This window comes from Rosa rugosa, chromosome 7 (genome assembly GCF_958449725.1).
Source record: "Rosa rugosa chromosome 7, drRosRugo1.1, whole genome shotgun sequence".
Lineage (NCBI taxonomy): Eukaryota > Viridiplantae > Streptophyta > Magnoliopsida > Rosales > Rosaceae > Rosa > Rosa rugosa.
Genome location: NC_084826.1, coordinates 3,750,027 through 3,766,766, shown reverse-complemented (window position 1 = coordinate 3,766,766; position 16,740 = coordinate 3,750,027). Strand labels below are relative to the sequence as shown.

Sequence of the window (16,740 nt, the reverse complement as noted above, 5' to 3'; positions counted from 1 at the left end):
GAAAAAGTGAGGCGGGGAACACCCTCTTCAAGTCTTCATCAGCTTTTCGATCAGGACTCTCCTCTTTTGAGACTCTCCTTTCGCCGAACGAGTAACCTTGGAGGCTGTTTGTACTTTGTACTCGAATCAATTGGAAATTGATGATGGTATCGTGACTCGTACTTTTACGTGTCTAGATCAGAGTCTTGTTCCTTTCCAATGGGTAGCCTTTGTGGAAACTGCATAGTACTCTGACCAACCAATCAACCAATGATGGTCACAGGCATAAAGATTACTGTCTATGAAAAATTCTTGCGTACGGCAGCCGCACCACGTGGCCGTGCGGCTGCCCGATCATAACCCACAAAAATTTTACTTCATTCTTAAAATGTCCCTAATTTTTAAAGGTGAAATACCCAAAATACCCCATGCTAAGGGTCTTATTGGTCAGCCCGTACCACGTGTACTTTACGTCTGCCGTACGCAAGACTTTCTCACTGTCTATATATCCTAGTTTGAGATGATCGAGGCAAATATATATTATATATATATATATATATATATATATATATACATGTACATGTATAATATTGTTACTAGGTATTCTGAATTCTAGTTCTTGATGTTATTCGGTCATAAACTGAATATATATAACCAGTGGGATGGATATAATTAGTTCTCCACAACTGATTCAATTCCGTTTAGTTGTATTCTTATAGACTAGTTCAATATATGGTGGTTTGTGACTTGTCTAGTTAAGCCACCCGTTCAAGAAGCAAGCTAGTCTACTATAGAGCAATTTCATTTTTCATTTTTCTAACTTTAATAAAGTACAGACCCTTTAACGTGCCTATGGAAAACCATATCGTCATTTTCCCATTGCTATTTGAGCTGATTGGAAAATATATGCTTGCATAGCTGAATTTAACTACATGAATGAATGATGTTATCCATGAATTTAAATTGAATAGTTGAGGATGAGAGTACTCCAACAAACTGGAATCAATAACAAACAACATATAAAATTAAATTACTACAGGTGGTCGAGTTGGTATGAGCCTCCAGGAATGGAACCCTACACCTTAGTTCTAATTCCGCTGATGCTGGTTGGAGTTAAATCCTAATTTATTAATATATTCTTGATGGTCATGAGCTTCCTTCGAAATGATCAATCCCCCGATATAGATTAGTACTACATACAAGTTGAATTTTCTAATTCTTGGTGCTCCCAGACACAATATTGAATTTTCCAACAAGGGACTAATTTGTTGTGGATTACACCTCAGGCCTAAAAGTACTCTTTAATTCAGAGACGACTCTGGTTTGTTGAGTGCTTCTGCAGGGGTGGGGATCATATGGCCAGATGACTCTGGAAGTCAACAAATTAAACTTCTGTAGGAATCTTCTCAAAAAAAAAAAAAAAAACAAACTTCTGTAGGGGATTTCATTCCCCTTATGTGTTTCGGTATAGTTATCATTGTGATCTATAGTCCCACTAACCAATCAGCTATGGCAGACAAACTTACATGCATCTTAATTGCAACCAATTTGGTAATGAAATTATCCCTTCTGTTATACTTTCTAATAGAAGCTAGAGCACTCGGGAACAACATAATGAGGACAAGATATATTTGAAATTAATTAACCAGAAAGGAACAAGTTGAGCACAAATATAAAAGAATCTGAAGCTTGAAGTTTCAGGGAAATTCTACGGTACTTGTATGTATGTGATACATTCATTTACATATTTAACAATAATTTTGTTGTCATTGTGGTAAATAGAGTTATTTTTTTGGTTATTTTAGTTATATTAGAGGTAATTACTCCACCTATGATATTTTTACAAATTTATGAACAAATTGTTGTCGATGTGGTAACTTTGTTCAATTATATGTAAATGTGTAAAACAAATGTGATAACTTAATTTGTTGTCAATGTTGTAAATTTGGTTCAAATAAATTGTAATTTTAGTTCAATTAGATGTAAATGAGTGTATGGTAAACATCGAAGTATTGTAGAAAACCCCGAAGTTTCAATATTCATTATGTCACTGCCTCATTATTGATGACTCATACATAGGTGAATCAGTATTTTTATCCCAAGTTTTAACTAAATTTTAACGATGTTCAACATGTGCATGTGCGTGTATCGGTAGGTTTTGTAGTCTGTAACAGAGAAAAGAAAAAAAACGTATAGTGTCGGAGTACTCTGTACGCAAAAGTTAACTCAAAAGGTAAAAACAGTGATTGGTGAGAAATTTACTATACACTAAAGCTCATGTACTATTCATTTTACTGTTCATCTTAAGGGTGAGAAATGACGCTTTTGCCCTCTATTTTTTCTCAACTTACGACGCTGCCCAACTGAAAAGTTAGAGAGAGCTAAATGTGCATATGTTTCAGCCTTTCATAAACCTTTTCCTGAAAAATTGATAGAGATCCACTTTTAAGTTATGGTTTGCATAATTATACTACTTTTAGTGCCTACTACCATTTCTGGTGTAGATTTTTTTTACAAATTTTGTCCATCCACAACCTACACTGCCAATAGTCCATTTGAAAATAATCTCAAGCTGCTCCTTGAGTCATTGTCTTTCAATACGTCAATATCCGGTAGTTTGTACAATGACAGAGTGTACGGACAAGCACTTTGTAGAGGGGATGTGAACAGCACTTTGTAGAGGGGATGTGAACTCCACAGTTTGTCAGAACTGTGCTCATGATGCAAGCCAAGAAATCTTCAAGAGTTGTAAAACTGAAGAAGCAGTTATATGGTATGAACTATGTCAAGTTTACTATTTCTATGTCATGTTCTTTTAATCGATGTTCTATGCTGGGAAGTATCCTAAAAAGAATAAGCAGGAGAAGAATGTATTGATCCGAATCAGTTAGATGATGTTTTGAAGAACTTAATGACAAAGCTTTTGGACCAGTCTTCCTATAATACTTCTAAGCATATGTTTGCAATCGGGGATACGAAATTTTCAGGAAAGCATCCTATTTATGGCCTACAATAGTCCACTGGAGACACTTATGGAAGTGACTGCCATTACTGGTTGCTTATGCTCTTGCTGAGTAGATGACAAAACTACTTATTTAAGTTCTAACATCATTTTGTTAAATTCTAGAAACATTACGATTTCTACTATTAAAACTGTAAATAATAACAATCCCCGCGGCATAGCGCGGGAATTGTTCCTAGTTACGTACTATATAACCTAGCTAGAGTACTCCAAACGATATCGATCCATCTTTATTTTATTGTTAATTGGTTCAGTTTTCTTATTTTTTTTGTCTCTTCTTTGAGAGATTCACGTACTCTGTTAGTTGAGAGGAGATACATGTAATACTTCAAAACTATAGAATCATTATTCGTGGATGCAATGCTATTTGTAACAGACTTTTTGTGCAAAGGAAAATCCAATATAAGATTTGCAAATTTTCCTTGACTGAAAGAAACAGTACGCGCGTCTCAACCATTTCCAATGGGTTCGTCTCAATCTGTATCCGTCTCTGTGGAATAAAAACGTTCACCAGCCAATAGATTAGTGATATATACAAAACATGATCCCTCTCACTCGTCACCCTAGCAACGTCGTCATATATATTGTCATTATCCATAAACAGATAAATCTATTCATCTTATCCATCTATTTAAGTTTTGCTTATTCTCAATTCAGATTCTCCCATGACCAGTTCAGTCCTGACAAGATTGAATTCTCAGGCTATCGATTCAACACTTGTCATTGAATACTTTGCGAGTAAATTGTCTGAAAAATGCGTCTGCATAATCGTATCAATTTACGGTAGTGCAAAATATATATAAGTAATTTGCATGATTGATTCAGGAACCTTATCCATATACTTTGACCATTGACTAATGACTAGTCTCAGATCGATCCGAGTATGAATAAAATGAAGCATGATTGGATCGATAAATTGTACATATAGAACAATCAAATAACGGATTGAAATCGGCAGGAAAATGCCAAGTCAATTCCACGTACGTGAATGAATTTCCCATGCATGCATGGCAAACATGTGGAGTTTGGTCAAGTCAATCTGAGTCAGTCAACTTCAACATAGAAAACCTGCAAGAGCATTTTCGCTTTGTTTTCCTTCAGAATTTCAGATATTATCTTACCACATATACGCATGTAAGCAGTACATACAGAGAAGAAAATTGGATCGATTCTGCGCGATATTTGAAATCAAAACTAGTAGAAATTTCATTGTAAAACATGATTCAGACTTGAAGGCTTGAAGCTGATAAAAGTACTATCCATCATGTTGAAGTTTCCAATTGATAAAATTTTACAAACATTACCCCAAAAAAGGTTCATTATATCACTTTGGTACATCACATTTAAAAACTATTACATTGATATCCCAATATTAAAATTCAAACGACTTTTAATGCCTACCGTCTATGACGGAGTCAACCCTCTACTTTTAAGGAAGAGGTATTTTCATCTCTCTATGTCTTAAATTTTTTTTTTTTTTCCACTCAGCAACTATTTTCTGCTACGGTGGAGGCTAGCAAAACAGTTGCTGCCCACTATTCTACGACAAACACCTTTTTCTGCATCACAAGTTTTTGCTCTCTTTCTTCGTCTTCGTCAAATTCGATTTTAATATCTTTGGGTTTCTTAGGCTTTGGTACTTTTGCTTCTTTTTCTGCAGCTACTTGTCTTAATTACCAAGCTAAGTATCAATCAATATGAGAGGACCAAAGCATTTTAGTCTCACCATGTTGGTTGGATCGGATCAGTTCTCGCAGAGGTGATTCTTTGGTCGAGTACGTTCTCCATCGAGTCGGGTTGGGATTGGAGATTGGAAAAGGGTAAATTCCTCCTATGGTACCTGAGGTATTGCTACTTGGACAGTTTGATACCCGATGTATTAAAGGGGACAGTTTGGTACCTGAAGTTAGACTCTGTTTGACACTTTGGTACTTCTGTTATTTTTTCTGTTAAATGTAAGGATAAAATTGACATTTAGAATATATGTATAAAAACATAATAAAAAAACATGAGTTTGTGGGTTGATTGCCGTTCTTCATAATTTTATAGGTATGAATTGATGTTTATGAGTTATGTTGAAGGTGAAATATTCGAATTTTATGTTAAAGAAATATAATAATCAGATATTTTTTTTGTACTATTCTCTATGAATCCACTTATTTTTCCTCCTCTTCATAAACACAATGCGATGATATTATTTGGTATTATTTTAGGTCTTCATCATTTTTTGGGTCATTTAGGAGAAAATGAAAATGAATTAATGCTTTTGGGTTATGTTAAAGTTGACATAATTGAATTTTATGTTTAAAAAAATTTAGTTGTACGAGACTAGTTTCAATTGAGTACTCTCATGGGTGTTCACTATATGATTATTATATTTCTTAAACATAAAATTCGAATATTTCACCTTCAACATAACCCATAAGCATTAATTCATACCTATAAAATTATGAAGAAAATCAACCCACAAACTCATGTTTTTTTATTATGTTTTTATACATATATTCTAAATGTCAATTTTATCCTTACATTTAACAGAAAAATTAACAGAAGTACCAAAGTGTCAAACAAAGTCTAACTTCAAGTACCAAACTGTCCCCTTTAATACATCAGGTATCAAACTGTCCAAGTAGCAATACCTCAGGTACCATAGGAGGAATTTACCCATTGGAAAATTGGGGAGGGTTTGGTTAAAATGGAAGCTGGAGAGAAGCAGAGGATGGTTTACTGGAGAAACGACATAGTTTTTGGTGGTTGGAAAATTAGTTGGGATTTGGGTTCAGAAATGTTGGGGGGGTTTGGTTCCTTGAATATTTGGTTTGCAGCAAAGTACCTGAGTCTGACTGTGTGGCTCTGGTCGGAGGTGGGGGGGGGGTTGGCGGCAAAACAACAGAGGAAAATGAAAAGACATACGTTTCAATAGACTTGACTTCGTTATAAATGGAGGGTATGAAAATTATGTTGGGTTTAAAAATTGAGGTACTAATGTGATGTACCAAAGTAATGAATGAACTTTATTTGGAGTACTATTTGTAAAATTTTCTCTTTCCAGTTCTTTGGTGTAGCCAGACTGCGAGATCGCTAATCTGAAAGAAACAAAAAAGACACTGGAGTTTTGTAATGCATGCACTTCATGTCAAGTCTTTGGTAATATTGACAAAGAATATTTTAGATTTGTGAGATTTAATTGCTTAATTCCTGCCCTTGTAAGGGAGATAAAAATGCTAACAAATGATCAGCACTTAATATCGACCACATAAACATATTTCAATGAACACTGGGCGAAATCTACAAAAATGCTGTGCTTGTGCAATTCTAAAGTTGTGGAGCAGACGATTGGGCTGCATGGACAGTGAGAGGCATGATGTCTCTGCAGCGCATGTAACTCAAGAACTGTCCAGGCAGCTCTTCGAGAAGCGATTGAACCGCAGAAATGCGCCCACCTGCTAGAACCACAATGAAGTTTCGTCTTAATTACAAATAAATAAGTTCAATCCTATGACCAAAAAAAAAAAGTTCAATCCATATTCAAACATGATGAATGTTGTGGAAAGGAAAAATAGAGATGTTTGGGACTTACTCTGCACTTCTCTCATAGGAACAAACTGTACAATGTCTCTGGTAGCCACACGACCTGTTGAACTTGACAATCGCGATCCATTGTCAGCATCGAGAATCTGCCACATAAAGGATTCAGACAGGCATTCAAGAAAAAAAAATCAAATTCTAGTTGTTGAAAAACCAACATATGTACCATAAGGAGAAAGTGATCACTCGTAAAAAGAAACAAAAGCATACCTCCATTTGTTTGAAATCCGCACTTCCTACTCCAACAATAAGAACTGAGAGGGGAAGATCAGAAGCCCGAACCAAAGCATCTGTTGTTTCCTGCAGGTCTGTAAGTATCCCATCCTACAAAAGGTGGCATTTATGTTATTACAATAACAAAGATCACATAAAACAAAAACTTGCAAATAAAACTCATCCTTCTCTTACCGTTATGATCAGCAACACATAGTACTTATTGTTGTTGTGGAATAGAGAATTGCCAGCAATCTCTGCAGCCCTATTAACCACTGGGCCAAACAAAGTGGGTCCTGAGAGAGAAACATTGTGTAGGGCACTGGCATAAGCAGTCATTATGCCTTGAACTCCTTCGACCTAAATAAATGAAACAATCACCAAGATAACAAAAATACTGGTTAGCATATAAGTTCGCAAACCAGAGTGGAAAGCCATATGCGAGGAACCAGACTCTTAATTTACCTCAAAGCCAGTTGCAGTTCCATCCAAGTTAAAACAGTGCGATACAGGCCCTCCAGCTGTCCTTCCTCCAAAGCCCCAAGCAGGAAAGCGTTTATCAGCATCATAAAACTGAATGACTTCCCCAACTTCCGTTATTGCCTGCAAATAATACTTGATCACATTTGTAGATCATACCACTCAAGTACTCACAGAAGAAACCTCCTAAGGTTATTTCATTAAATGAAGGCACAAATCTTGCCTTGCATGTTATTAGAAACATTTCGTAATCACTAAAAACATTAAAAAAACTCTTAGTAATTAACCACGATTGCTAACCTGCTGGTAAGAATTCAACCGGCCATATGGATCAATGTAGTGCAATGAATCATGTTGTTGAGGATCTCCATTTGAAGCTGTGAGAAAATTCAGTATCAAGGCATGCAAATATATTGGAAATGATAAACATTTTGAAAATACCACGCATTGCTTACCCGTAAAGTCAACAGCAACCATGAAGTTAAGTTCAAATCCACTGGAAATATAATCAAGAAAGCTGAACTGTTGCTTCTCATTAAATTGATCCACAAACAACTGACCCTTTGAAACCTACAATGCCATATTATAAAGAAACAGTGAGTAAATTGACATGTCTGATACAAGTATATGAATTGGAATGCAAGCTTGAATAAACACCTTTTCATGACCATGAGAAGATGGAGTGACAAAATTCACCCCACTTCTTTCTTGGTATAATCTCTCCAGGTCTGCCACTGATTTTTGAAGTTTCCTGCATAGGACAAAGAGGTAAATTCAAAAAGGTTGGTCGTCTTTCTTGTACAGACAAAAGTACAAGGTTAAGAAAAAAGTGTGGAAAAAAAAATAGAACCAATAATTTTAATAATTACCCAATAAGAACATGATTGCCATTGCTGTTGAAATCAAAGCACTCGATGATTAATGGATTATCCTACACCAAATATAAGTTACATGAATTTTTCTACCTTATTTATTAAACTAATAGCCGTATTTAACATGTAAGCAGAACTGGCAAGCTTACCTTGCTTCCAAACTGCTGCATACTCAGGAATAGTGGTTTCCAGATTGGATTTAAATTGTTATCCACCACTTCAGTCTTGCAAATTGGAACAGAACCTCCACTCTCAACAATTCTAGATACTCTTAAGAAAGGATCCTATAAAAAAGAAGTTGAAACGAAATATAAGAATTTTGAGGAAAAAAAAAAAAACAAAGAATGTATCTACTATCAAGTAAAAGTATCTTAAGACTTGGTTTCATATCAGGTACACTTTTAGAGAAAATGTCTTTGTTTTCCAATTGGGAACAACGGAATTTTATTTCAACAACACTCTTTGAAGCCATAGTTTCTTCAGCATGGACAGTGAGTGTTCCGAAGTTTCTCAAACCTCCACGCCCACTTCTGTTATGCAGATTCAAGGTTAAACTTCGACTTTGTTTGGTCACTATCTGCAATTAGAAGAGAACAAGTGCACAAACACGATATATCTTAGCATTTAGCAAATGATGTTAAAACATTTTTGCAAAATATAAGATATAGAAATTGACAAAAACAATAACAATATTGATATTGACACCATCTTCACACATACTGCACCAGCTCAGTGAAATAACCTATATCGATGAGCTCTCTTTATTTGAACGTAATTTACCTCTGAAAGAACACAACTGCCTTCCCCAAGAAATTCTTGATCCTCCAACTTCAGTGTCTGCAATGCAACACAATGAGATGTTTTAGACGTGAATTCTGCCTTCAATAGAGTTTGCAAATGGTTTCTATTCCCACCGTGACGCTAAATTTAAAGGCAGTTACAGCAAAAGACAAATAACCTTTGAAGGCTATGTTTATCTGTTGCTTCCATCTTGTCTGAAGTCCTATAGTACTATGCTTCCTAAGGTTGTTTAATTACTATGTATATTTCTCGCCGATTCATTTTATTTGAGAAATAAGCAATTTACTACACCTTCACGATAATTGTAGAGTTAAAAAAGATATCAGAGTAGTGTTAGAAATTCTGATCATGGTAAAAATGATGAAAAACTAAGCTGAAGAACCAAGGAAGGAGACGAAGAAGAAACAGAGAAAACTGATGCTAATTGTACAGAACTACAGGCTCTAAACAACTTTCAGAGAGATTATAGAAGATGATTACAATTAGCCTTACATACTTTCTTCCTAACTTCTCCATTGGATTGCCAACACGTGTCACAACCTTCGGTTCTACTGACTTAACAAGTAGTTCATAACAATTCAAAATTGTGCATATAGAAAGCCTTGATAGAACACATGGTAATACCTTTACATTCACATTGTGATATTTTGTATCGACATCATAGACGTGGAATCTGGGTTGAACACAAGGCAAGAAAAAAGGAAGGTCAGGCAAGGAGCCTAATCAAACCGATGCAACTGATATGCATCTAAGAAAAGAAATATGAGAAACTTACATCAATGGCTGCACAACCTCGAACTGATATGAAACTGTAATTTTCTCAATCCACGCTGGATTCAAACTATTCAGTATTACTTCAGTTCTCCCTAGTTCCTCTAGCTTACCATCTCCTTTCTTCACATAAACCACAACCATGGGATCACTCTGAAACAAAATAACAGATGTTAAAAAAACTATTCCTCACCATGACAGAGTACCCGTGTTAAATGTCATATAGTACATAACAAAGAACCATATCAAGCAGAACAGGTTTTTTATTTATTTTTTTCTCTTGAATGATCAGAACCATGATAGCCCTTCCATGTGTAAGGGTAGTAGTCATAACAATTATTGACAAGCAATAGCAAGATAAAAACGTAAGGCTCTTGTATTCATGTTGAGTTCTTATAGTTTGCAGTATATTAATTACTATGATAAACAGGTATAAGAAAATACCAGAGTGAAAAAATGCTGATTAAGCTTTAGCTTATATTTCAATTACTGCTATATTTCACGGTGACATGGATATATAAACATACCTTTGACGTAATGTCACGATCAAGCAAATTAGTTGCTGACAGCGATAACTGTAACACAGATAAGAAATCCAACATTACATTCCAAAGAAGGAAACAGAAGGTCCAACTAGAAAAATATATGAAAATGAAGAGGACTACAAATAAGAGAACCATCCCTGCACTTTAAAAAGCTCATAGTGATAAGTGATTAATAAAGCAGAGACACTAGGTTTAACTCATCCATCAAATGTATTACCAAAGTTTAAACTATACATAATCTTCAGGCACTTAATTTATGAAGAATATAAAAATAGATGTATAAACTATATCGATTAGTATACTTCATAGTCCATTACAGCTTCATTACATTGTCCAGCTTAACGGTTCATTGCTCTTTCAAGCTAGGTGGAGTAGTGCAGAGTGAATCCTCTAGGAGTAGCACTGAACACCTTTAGCAAATTGATATACATACACACACACACACACCATTTGGAACAACGTATTTGATGAAAAAGGCAGAAAGTAAAAGAAAGGGAGACAAAATGGATTAAGGCATTTTGGTATTCTTGAAGATGGCCCCAGTTATATCCACATTGTCTCACATCTCCTGGAGAGTGGAGAGTGGAGACCTTAATTTATGGCACAAGATAATTAATCAGAATCTTGCTAATGTCCAGTTTCTGAGGATATGTTGTAGGCATTTTGCAGACAAGGTGATGGAGGTGCAGTATTCAATCAACATGAAGCTTACCACGTAAAACACCAATTAGATATGCAAATAAATTAAACAGGATGTCACATTACTTAATAATGAATGGTCAATGGGGGTTGTTCACAAGGCAAATACAGCCATTATCTTATAGTAAACAGTTGGGAAAATTTTAAATCTACAGTGAACCATGTAGAAACTTTCGTGTTGAACATTCAAGAATACTTGCAGGCCAGGTTATTACAGAATGCAGACTGCAGTTGACCAGATTGACTGAAGAACATTGGCCAAATTGACCCGCAACATTACATGCCAATCTTGAACTCAGCCATATATGAGTTGTGAAAATAACAATGCTATACCCAAGAATCGTGCCGTCTTCTACTTTCCAGAAAGAATCGTGCCGTCTTCTACTTTCCAGAAAGATGGAAAGCAACTTTAGGAATCAAAAGTTGCTTTTTAAGTTGGCTCAAAAAACATTCTACAGATTATAATAGAGAAAAACAATACGAAAAATTTCACCTGGCTGCTAATAAAATATGAGATTACTAGCACAAGAAGAGTTGAACCAATTCTGTGGTTCTGGGCACCAAACTTGTTCCTCTGTTTTTATATTCTACCAAAGGTTCAACCTTTTCACAATGTAGAACCACCGAGCACCCCAGAAATATTAATAAAAATTTGAGAATTGAATCAGGACTAGAAAAAGAAGCATCATGCATCTTGTTCTAGGGTTTAGGGTTTAGAAGCCAAAAAATTAACAGCAAGCAACAGTAGTAAAATTGGGGCTAGCTAGTTCGAAATTAAACAGCTCCATGGCAAATGTAGGTTTACCTCGAGCGGTGTGTAGAGTGGAAAAACCCCTCGGGAGCGGTTAAAGAGCTCAACGGCGTCGTTTGAGTCAGCGTCCCTGTTGATGGGCCTCTGTTGAAGATTATGGGCCCCACCTCCCACCGCCTGCTTGCCACCTTTCACGTCGGAAAAACACCCTCCCATCTCCGATAGACCTCTCTCTCCCTCCCAATTTCAAAACCCTAAAGTTCTCTCGTCTCGTTCTGTCTATACATATATATATATATTGATTACAGAGAGTGATATTGCGTTAAGGAAACGATTTTCGGCGAAGCTTCCGTGAATATATAGACCAGAGAGCGCGGATTTTTTTTTTTTTTTGAGAAATCGTTGCGAAAATAAGCAATTTAACTATTATTATTAATTGGGTTTAATATTTCACGTGACTAGTGATGCAGTAGGTAGTGGGTGATCTGCCTAATGCCATATAGAGTAAAATTTGGTGAGACATCAATAGGAAACAGGTGTATTATTTTGTGTTCTTGAATTATCACGCGGCATTAATTATCATGTGGTGGTTTAAACTAATAATATTTCTCAATAAGTGCTGGTGGTGTTTTTGTACTCGGACTAAGAGAGAGGTGTTGCGATTGTTATTATGTGACAACAAAAGAGTATTTGCGGTGGTTGAAACCATTCTCTTTTGGATATCTCTTGATACGTCCAATTTACTCAACCCCTTCAAGTTGTGTTTATCATGAACTTGAGTCTGTCCATTTTGGACTCTCCTCCAAAAAATTCTTATTTTATTTTTAAAAGATAAGACATTTACAATAAATTGGAAGAGAGTTGGAGATGACTCGAGAATCAATCGGGGTTTCTAGCGAAGCACTTCTATTCATTTCTTTATTTGAAGTTCTAAAAGAACGATATCCCAAAAGCGTTCAGTGATGATGTGTTAGGATTGTCATCGGCAAAAGTGACTCTCCTCTTTTCAGGTATCTTCAAGGCTGTCTGTACTCGAGAATCAATTGGAAACAGATGATGGTATCGTGACTCTTACTGACGCGTATCCAGATCAGTTCCTTTCCAGTGGGTCGTCTTTAGTACCATCCAATTAATTAACCAATGGATACGTAAGACCGTGCGTATACATAGATCGAAGGCATACAATCCTAGTTTACTGTACATGTGTATATAAAATATTACTAGGTATTCTGAAATCTAGTTCTCGATGATATTTGATCATAAACTGAATACACACACATATATATATAGTATGTATATGTATATACACACAACCAGTATGATGTTAATTAGATCTCCACAGCTGATTCAACTCCGTTTAGTTGTATTCTTATAGACTAGTTCTATGGTGGTTTAAACCTGCTAATTAAGCTACCTGTTCAAGAAGCTAGTCTGCTATAGAGCGTTTTCATTTAATAAAGTAAAAACACATTAACGTGCCTAATGGGAAACTGTTACACCCTTGAAGAAGTGAAAAAAATTCCCTAGTCGATCAGGGACGTGTCCGTGACAGAAACCTTCGCGGTCATTTTCCCATTACTATTTGAGGTGCTTGGAACATATGCTTATTGCATGTATAGTTGCATTGAACTACATGAATGAATATGATGTTATCCATTTATTTACATCGACTAGTCGATGATGAGAGTATTGCAACGAACTGAAACCCGATAACAGAGAAGATCTCATCCTTTTTAGTCAAGATGATATGGTCTTTGGAGCCATGTTAATTTGAAATTGGCGGGAAATTCCCAAGTAAACTCCAGCATTTTTCGACAAGATTGATCAGTATTAATGTGGAATTACACGTGAATCCATGTGCATTGCATCGGACATCGACGTGGACATTAGAGTCAGTCAACGAGAGGTATCATTTCATTTCTCTCCGATCCATCTACACAGAAAATCGTATCCATTTTATAATTAGAGAGAGAAGCTAGAGAATAGTGTAGATCACTAATTTGAAATCAAAGGTAGTGAGTTTGAATACTCGGTTGTAGCTAGAAAATTATTCATAGAGAATATTCAAGAAAATGTAAAACACAGTAACTTGAGGTGATCCTTAATCCTTTCGAAATTTATTGCGAAGATTCAACGAGTCAAATGGGCAGCAAATCCTCTGTCCCCAATTCAGATGGGGATAGGTGTCCCTTCATTCTGATTGGTTGATATGGATTAAAAAATCCTTATCTTAAACTTTTGTTTCATTTTTTAATATTTATATTCATTTTTTAATCCTTGTTAACCAATCAGAATGAAGGGACAGGAGATAGGGGAATGGGGTCAGAAGATTTCAGTCCAGTCAAATGTCGATTCAGTTACTTCACCATTCAAATTATCCTGTTAAAGATTTTTCAATCCAAGACTGTCCTTTAAGCTGTAGAGAGAGAGAGAGAGAGAGAGAGAGAGAGAGAGAGAGAGAGAGAGAGAGAGAGATACAGCACCAACACTACAAGTTGAATTTTCTAATTCTTGGTGCTCCCAGACACAATATAGGACTTTCCTACAAGGGACCTGTATCATGGATTACACTTCAGGCCCAATAGTATTCTTTGATTCAGACAACTCATATTTGTTGAGTGCTGATCTGCAGGAGAGGGGATATTGGTCAGATGACACTGCATTATGCAAGACTACTGTCGGAATCTTTATTTCTTTCCCCTTATCTGTTTCCCTATAGCAATCATTGTGATTCACAGTCCACTAAACAAGCAGCTATGGCAGACAAACTTACATGCATCCTGCAGCCAATTTGGTGATGAAATGATCCCTTTTGTTATACTTTGTAAAACAATAGCACTGGGGAACAACATAATGAGGACAAGAAATATTTGAAATTAACCAGAAAGGAAAAAGTTGAGCACAGATATAAAAGAATCACAAGCTAGCTTGAAGTTTCAATATTCATTATGTCACTGCCTCGCTCATTGCTGGTGATAATAATACTGCTTCCAAGTTTGGCAGTTATGGTAGCACAGGTAAGTCAGTATTTCTATCCCAAGTTTTTAAGTAAATTATAATGATGCTCAACATGTATGCGTGCATCAGCAGGCTGTGTAGTCTGTAAAGAAAACAAAAAACGGAAACGAAGGCCGTATGGTCTCAGAGCACTCCGTACCTAAAAGTTATTGTTAGTGTTATTCTTAACTCAACAGGTAAAAAAGGTGTAATTGGTGAGCAATTTCTATATAATTTACGAGTATTCCGCACGATATCCGTCTTTATTAATGTTAGGTTGGTTGAGCACTTGAGCTTGCTTGTTTCATTTTTTTTTTTTTTGAGAAACTCACTCTAGTAGTTAACACTACATGTAATACTTCAAAACTAGACAATCATTATTTGGGGTGAAATAACCTTTTGGGGTGAAGGAAAAGCCAATATGAGGTTTAAAAATATCCGCTGGCTAAAAAAATACCAGTCTCAAGTCTCAACCGTTTCCAGTGGGTTCGTCTCAGTCAGTGGAAAGACACGTTGACCAACCAAGGGATGAGTATGATATATACAGAAGCAAGATCCCTCTTGTCACCATAGCAACATCATAATATTGCATATTGTCGTTATCCGTAAACAGAGACAATTAATTTTATCCGTCGGTTTAATTTTTGCTCTATCTATCTTGTCAATTCATATTTTCCAATGACCAGTTCAGTCCGGCCAAGATTCAATTCTCAAACTATGGATCCAACATTAGTTTAGCAAGACTTTGTCAAAAAAAAACATTAGTTTAGCAAGTAAATTGCATGCATGCTTACCTGCATAATTGATTCATGAACCTTATCCAAATACTTTGACCATTGACTAATGATTAGTCACAGATCCATCCGATTATGAATAAAATGAAGCGTGATTGGCGGATTGAAATTGGCGGGAAAATGCCAAGTCAGTTCCACGTACGTGAATGAATTCCCCATGCAGGCACACGTGGGAGTTTGGTCAAGTCAATCTGAGTCAGTCAACGAAAACTCATCCTTAAACCTCAACATAGAAAACCTGCACGAACATTTTCGCTCCGTTTTCCTTCAGATATTATCTTACTACATATATGCATGTAATCAGTACAGACAGAGAAGTAAATTGGATCGATTCTGCGCGAGATTTGAAATCAAAACTTGTAGAAATTTCATTGTAAAACTTGCAGGAAACTCTGTGAATTGGCTCGATCAATCAGTACTTGATGGAGACGATGTTCATAACTTCACCTTCAAATTCAGACTTGTAATACCCCGAAAAATCCAAATTAATTTCCGTGGATTTTTAGAAATGATTTCACGATAGTGGGAGCGAGTACGAGGCTTGGAGAAGTTATGGAATTAGTTCGAACGATTAATTTTCGAAAACGAACGTTATTTAGGAGGTCTCAAAAAGTGACTTTTTATACATTGGGAATTTGGGAAAACTTCCTTCATGAAAGTTGTAGAGCTCGTCGACACGATCGCGTGCATATGAGGAACGCAAAAATCGAAGTTCGTATGAATTAGTTATGATTTTTTGAAAATGTTTCCAAATTAGTATAAAGCTTCCATTTTCGGAAATTTCCGAAAATATTTTCAGAATTTCCAAAAATGGAAACTCGGAGCTGCAGCCCCTCCCCCGACCGGAAATCGCCTTCGATTTTCTTCCGGCTATTTCTTCCTCCTCCGGCCACCGATCCTCACCAAACTTCTTCCATTGGCTTCGTATGGTCCTTGCGCACCTGTCTGTGGAAGCCTTGAACGGCGGCGCGGCCTGTAGCGGCGGCGGTAAGCCCGGTCCGATTTAAGCTCGATTTTGAGTCAACGCCGATATCTCGAGTTCTAGACCACCAATCTTCAAGATTCTTGGGCTGGTGAACTCAGATTGAAGTTCTGAACACATTTCATGAAGGGATCGAAGCGATTTGTTGAAGTTTTTACGTTGAACGGAGCTCTCACCGGATTCTGGAAAATTTCAGGCGAACCCGTGTGTTCTAGGTAATTTCCGACCACTTCCTTTTGTTTTCAG

General features: G+C 36.3%; 1 protein-coding gene and 1 long non-coding RNA gene across 4 annotated transcripts in view; one reads left to right on the top strand and one right to left on the bottom strand.

Moving 5' to 3' along the window:
- Positions 1-6,113: 6,113 nt before the first annotated feature.
- On the bottom strand, positions 6,114-12,051 carry LOC133721325 (protein BONZAI 3-like). 3 transcript variants are annotated; one of them, XM_062147905.1, is made up of 17 exons: positions 11,464-11,766; positions 10,600-11,351; positions 10,254-10,301; positions 9,731-9,879; positions 9,580-9,628; positions 8,935-8,991; positions 8,552-8,731; positions 8,304-8,438; positions 8,152-8,213; positions 7,940-8,033; positions 7,738-7,852; positions 7,583-7,659; positions 7,268-7,405; positions 6,998-7,162; positions 6,800-6,913; positions 6,582-6,678; positions 6,114-6,447 (listed from the first exon to the last, which is right to left on the bottom strand). In XM_062147905.1, exons 4-17 carry the CDS (start codon positions 9,868-9,870, stop codon positions 6,317-6,319), a joined length of 1,554 nt encoding a protein of 517 aa, XP_062003889.1. In that variant the 5' UTR covers positions 9,871-9,879; positions 10,254-10,301; positions 10,600-11,351; positions 11,464-11,766; the 3' UTR covers positions 6,114-6,316. The 3 variants fall into 3 exon arrangements, with proteins under 3 accessions (XP_062003889.1, XP_062003887.1, XP_062003888.1); XM_062147903.1 differs by lacking the exons at positions 10,600-11,351; positions 11,464-11,766 and adding an exon at positions 11,776-12,051; XM_062147904.1 differs by lacking the exons at positions 10,600-11,351; positions 11,464-11,766 and adding an exon at positions 11,776-12,049 and having other exon boundaries at positions 6,114-6,444.
- A 4,143-nt stretch (positions 12,052-16,194) lies between these two features.
- Positions 16,195-16,740, top strand: part of LOC133719708 (uncharacterized) — a 51,114-nt gene continuing 50,568 nt past the window's right edge. The window contains exon 1 of the long non-coding RNA XR_009851399.1: positions 16,195-16,709. This is a non-coding gene — a long non-coding RNA (uncharacterized LOC133719708). The remainder of the gene's footprint in view (positions 16,710-16,740) is intronic.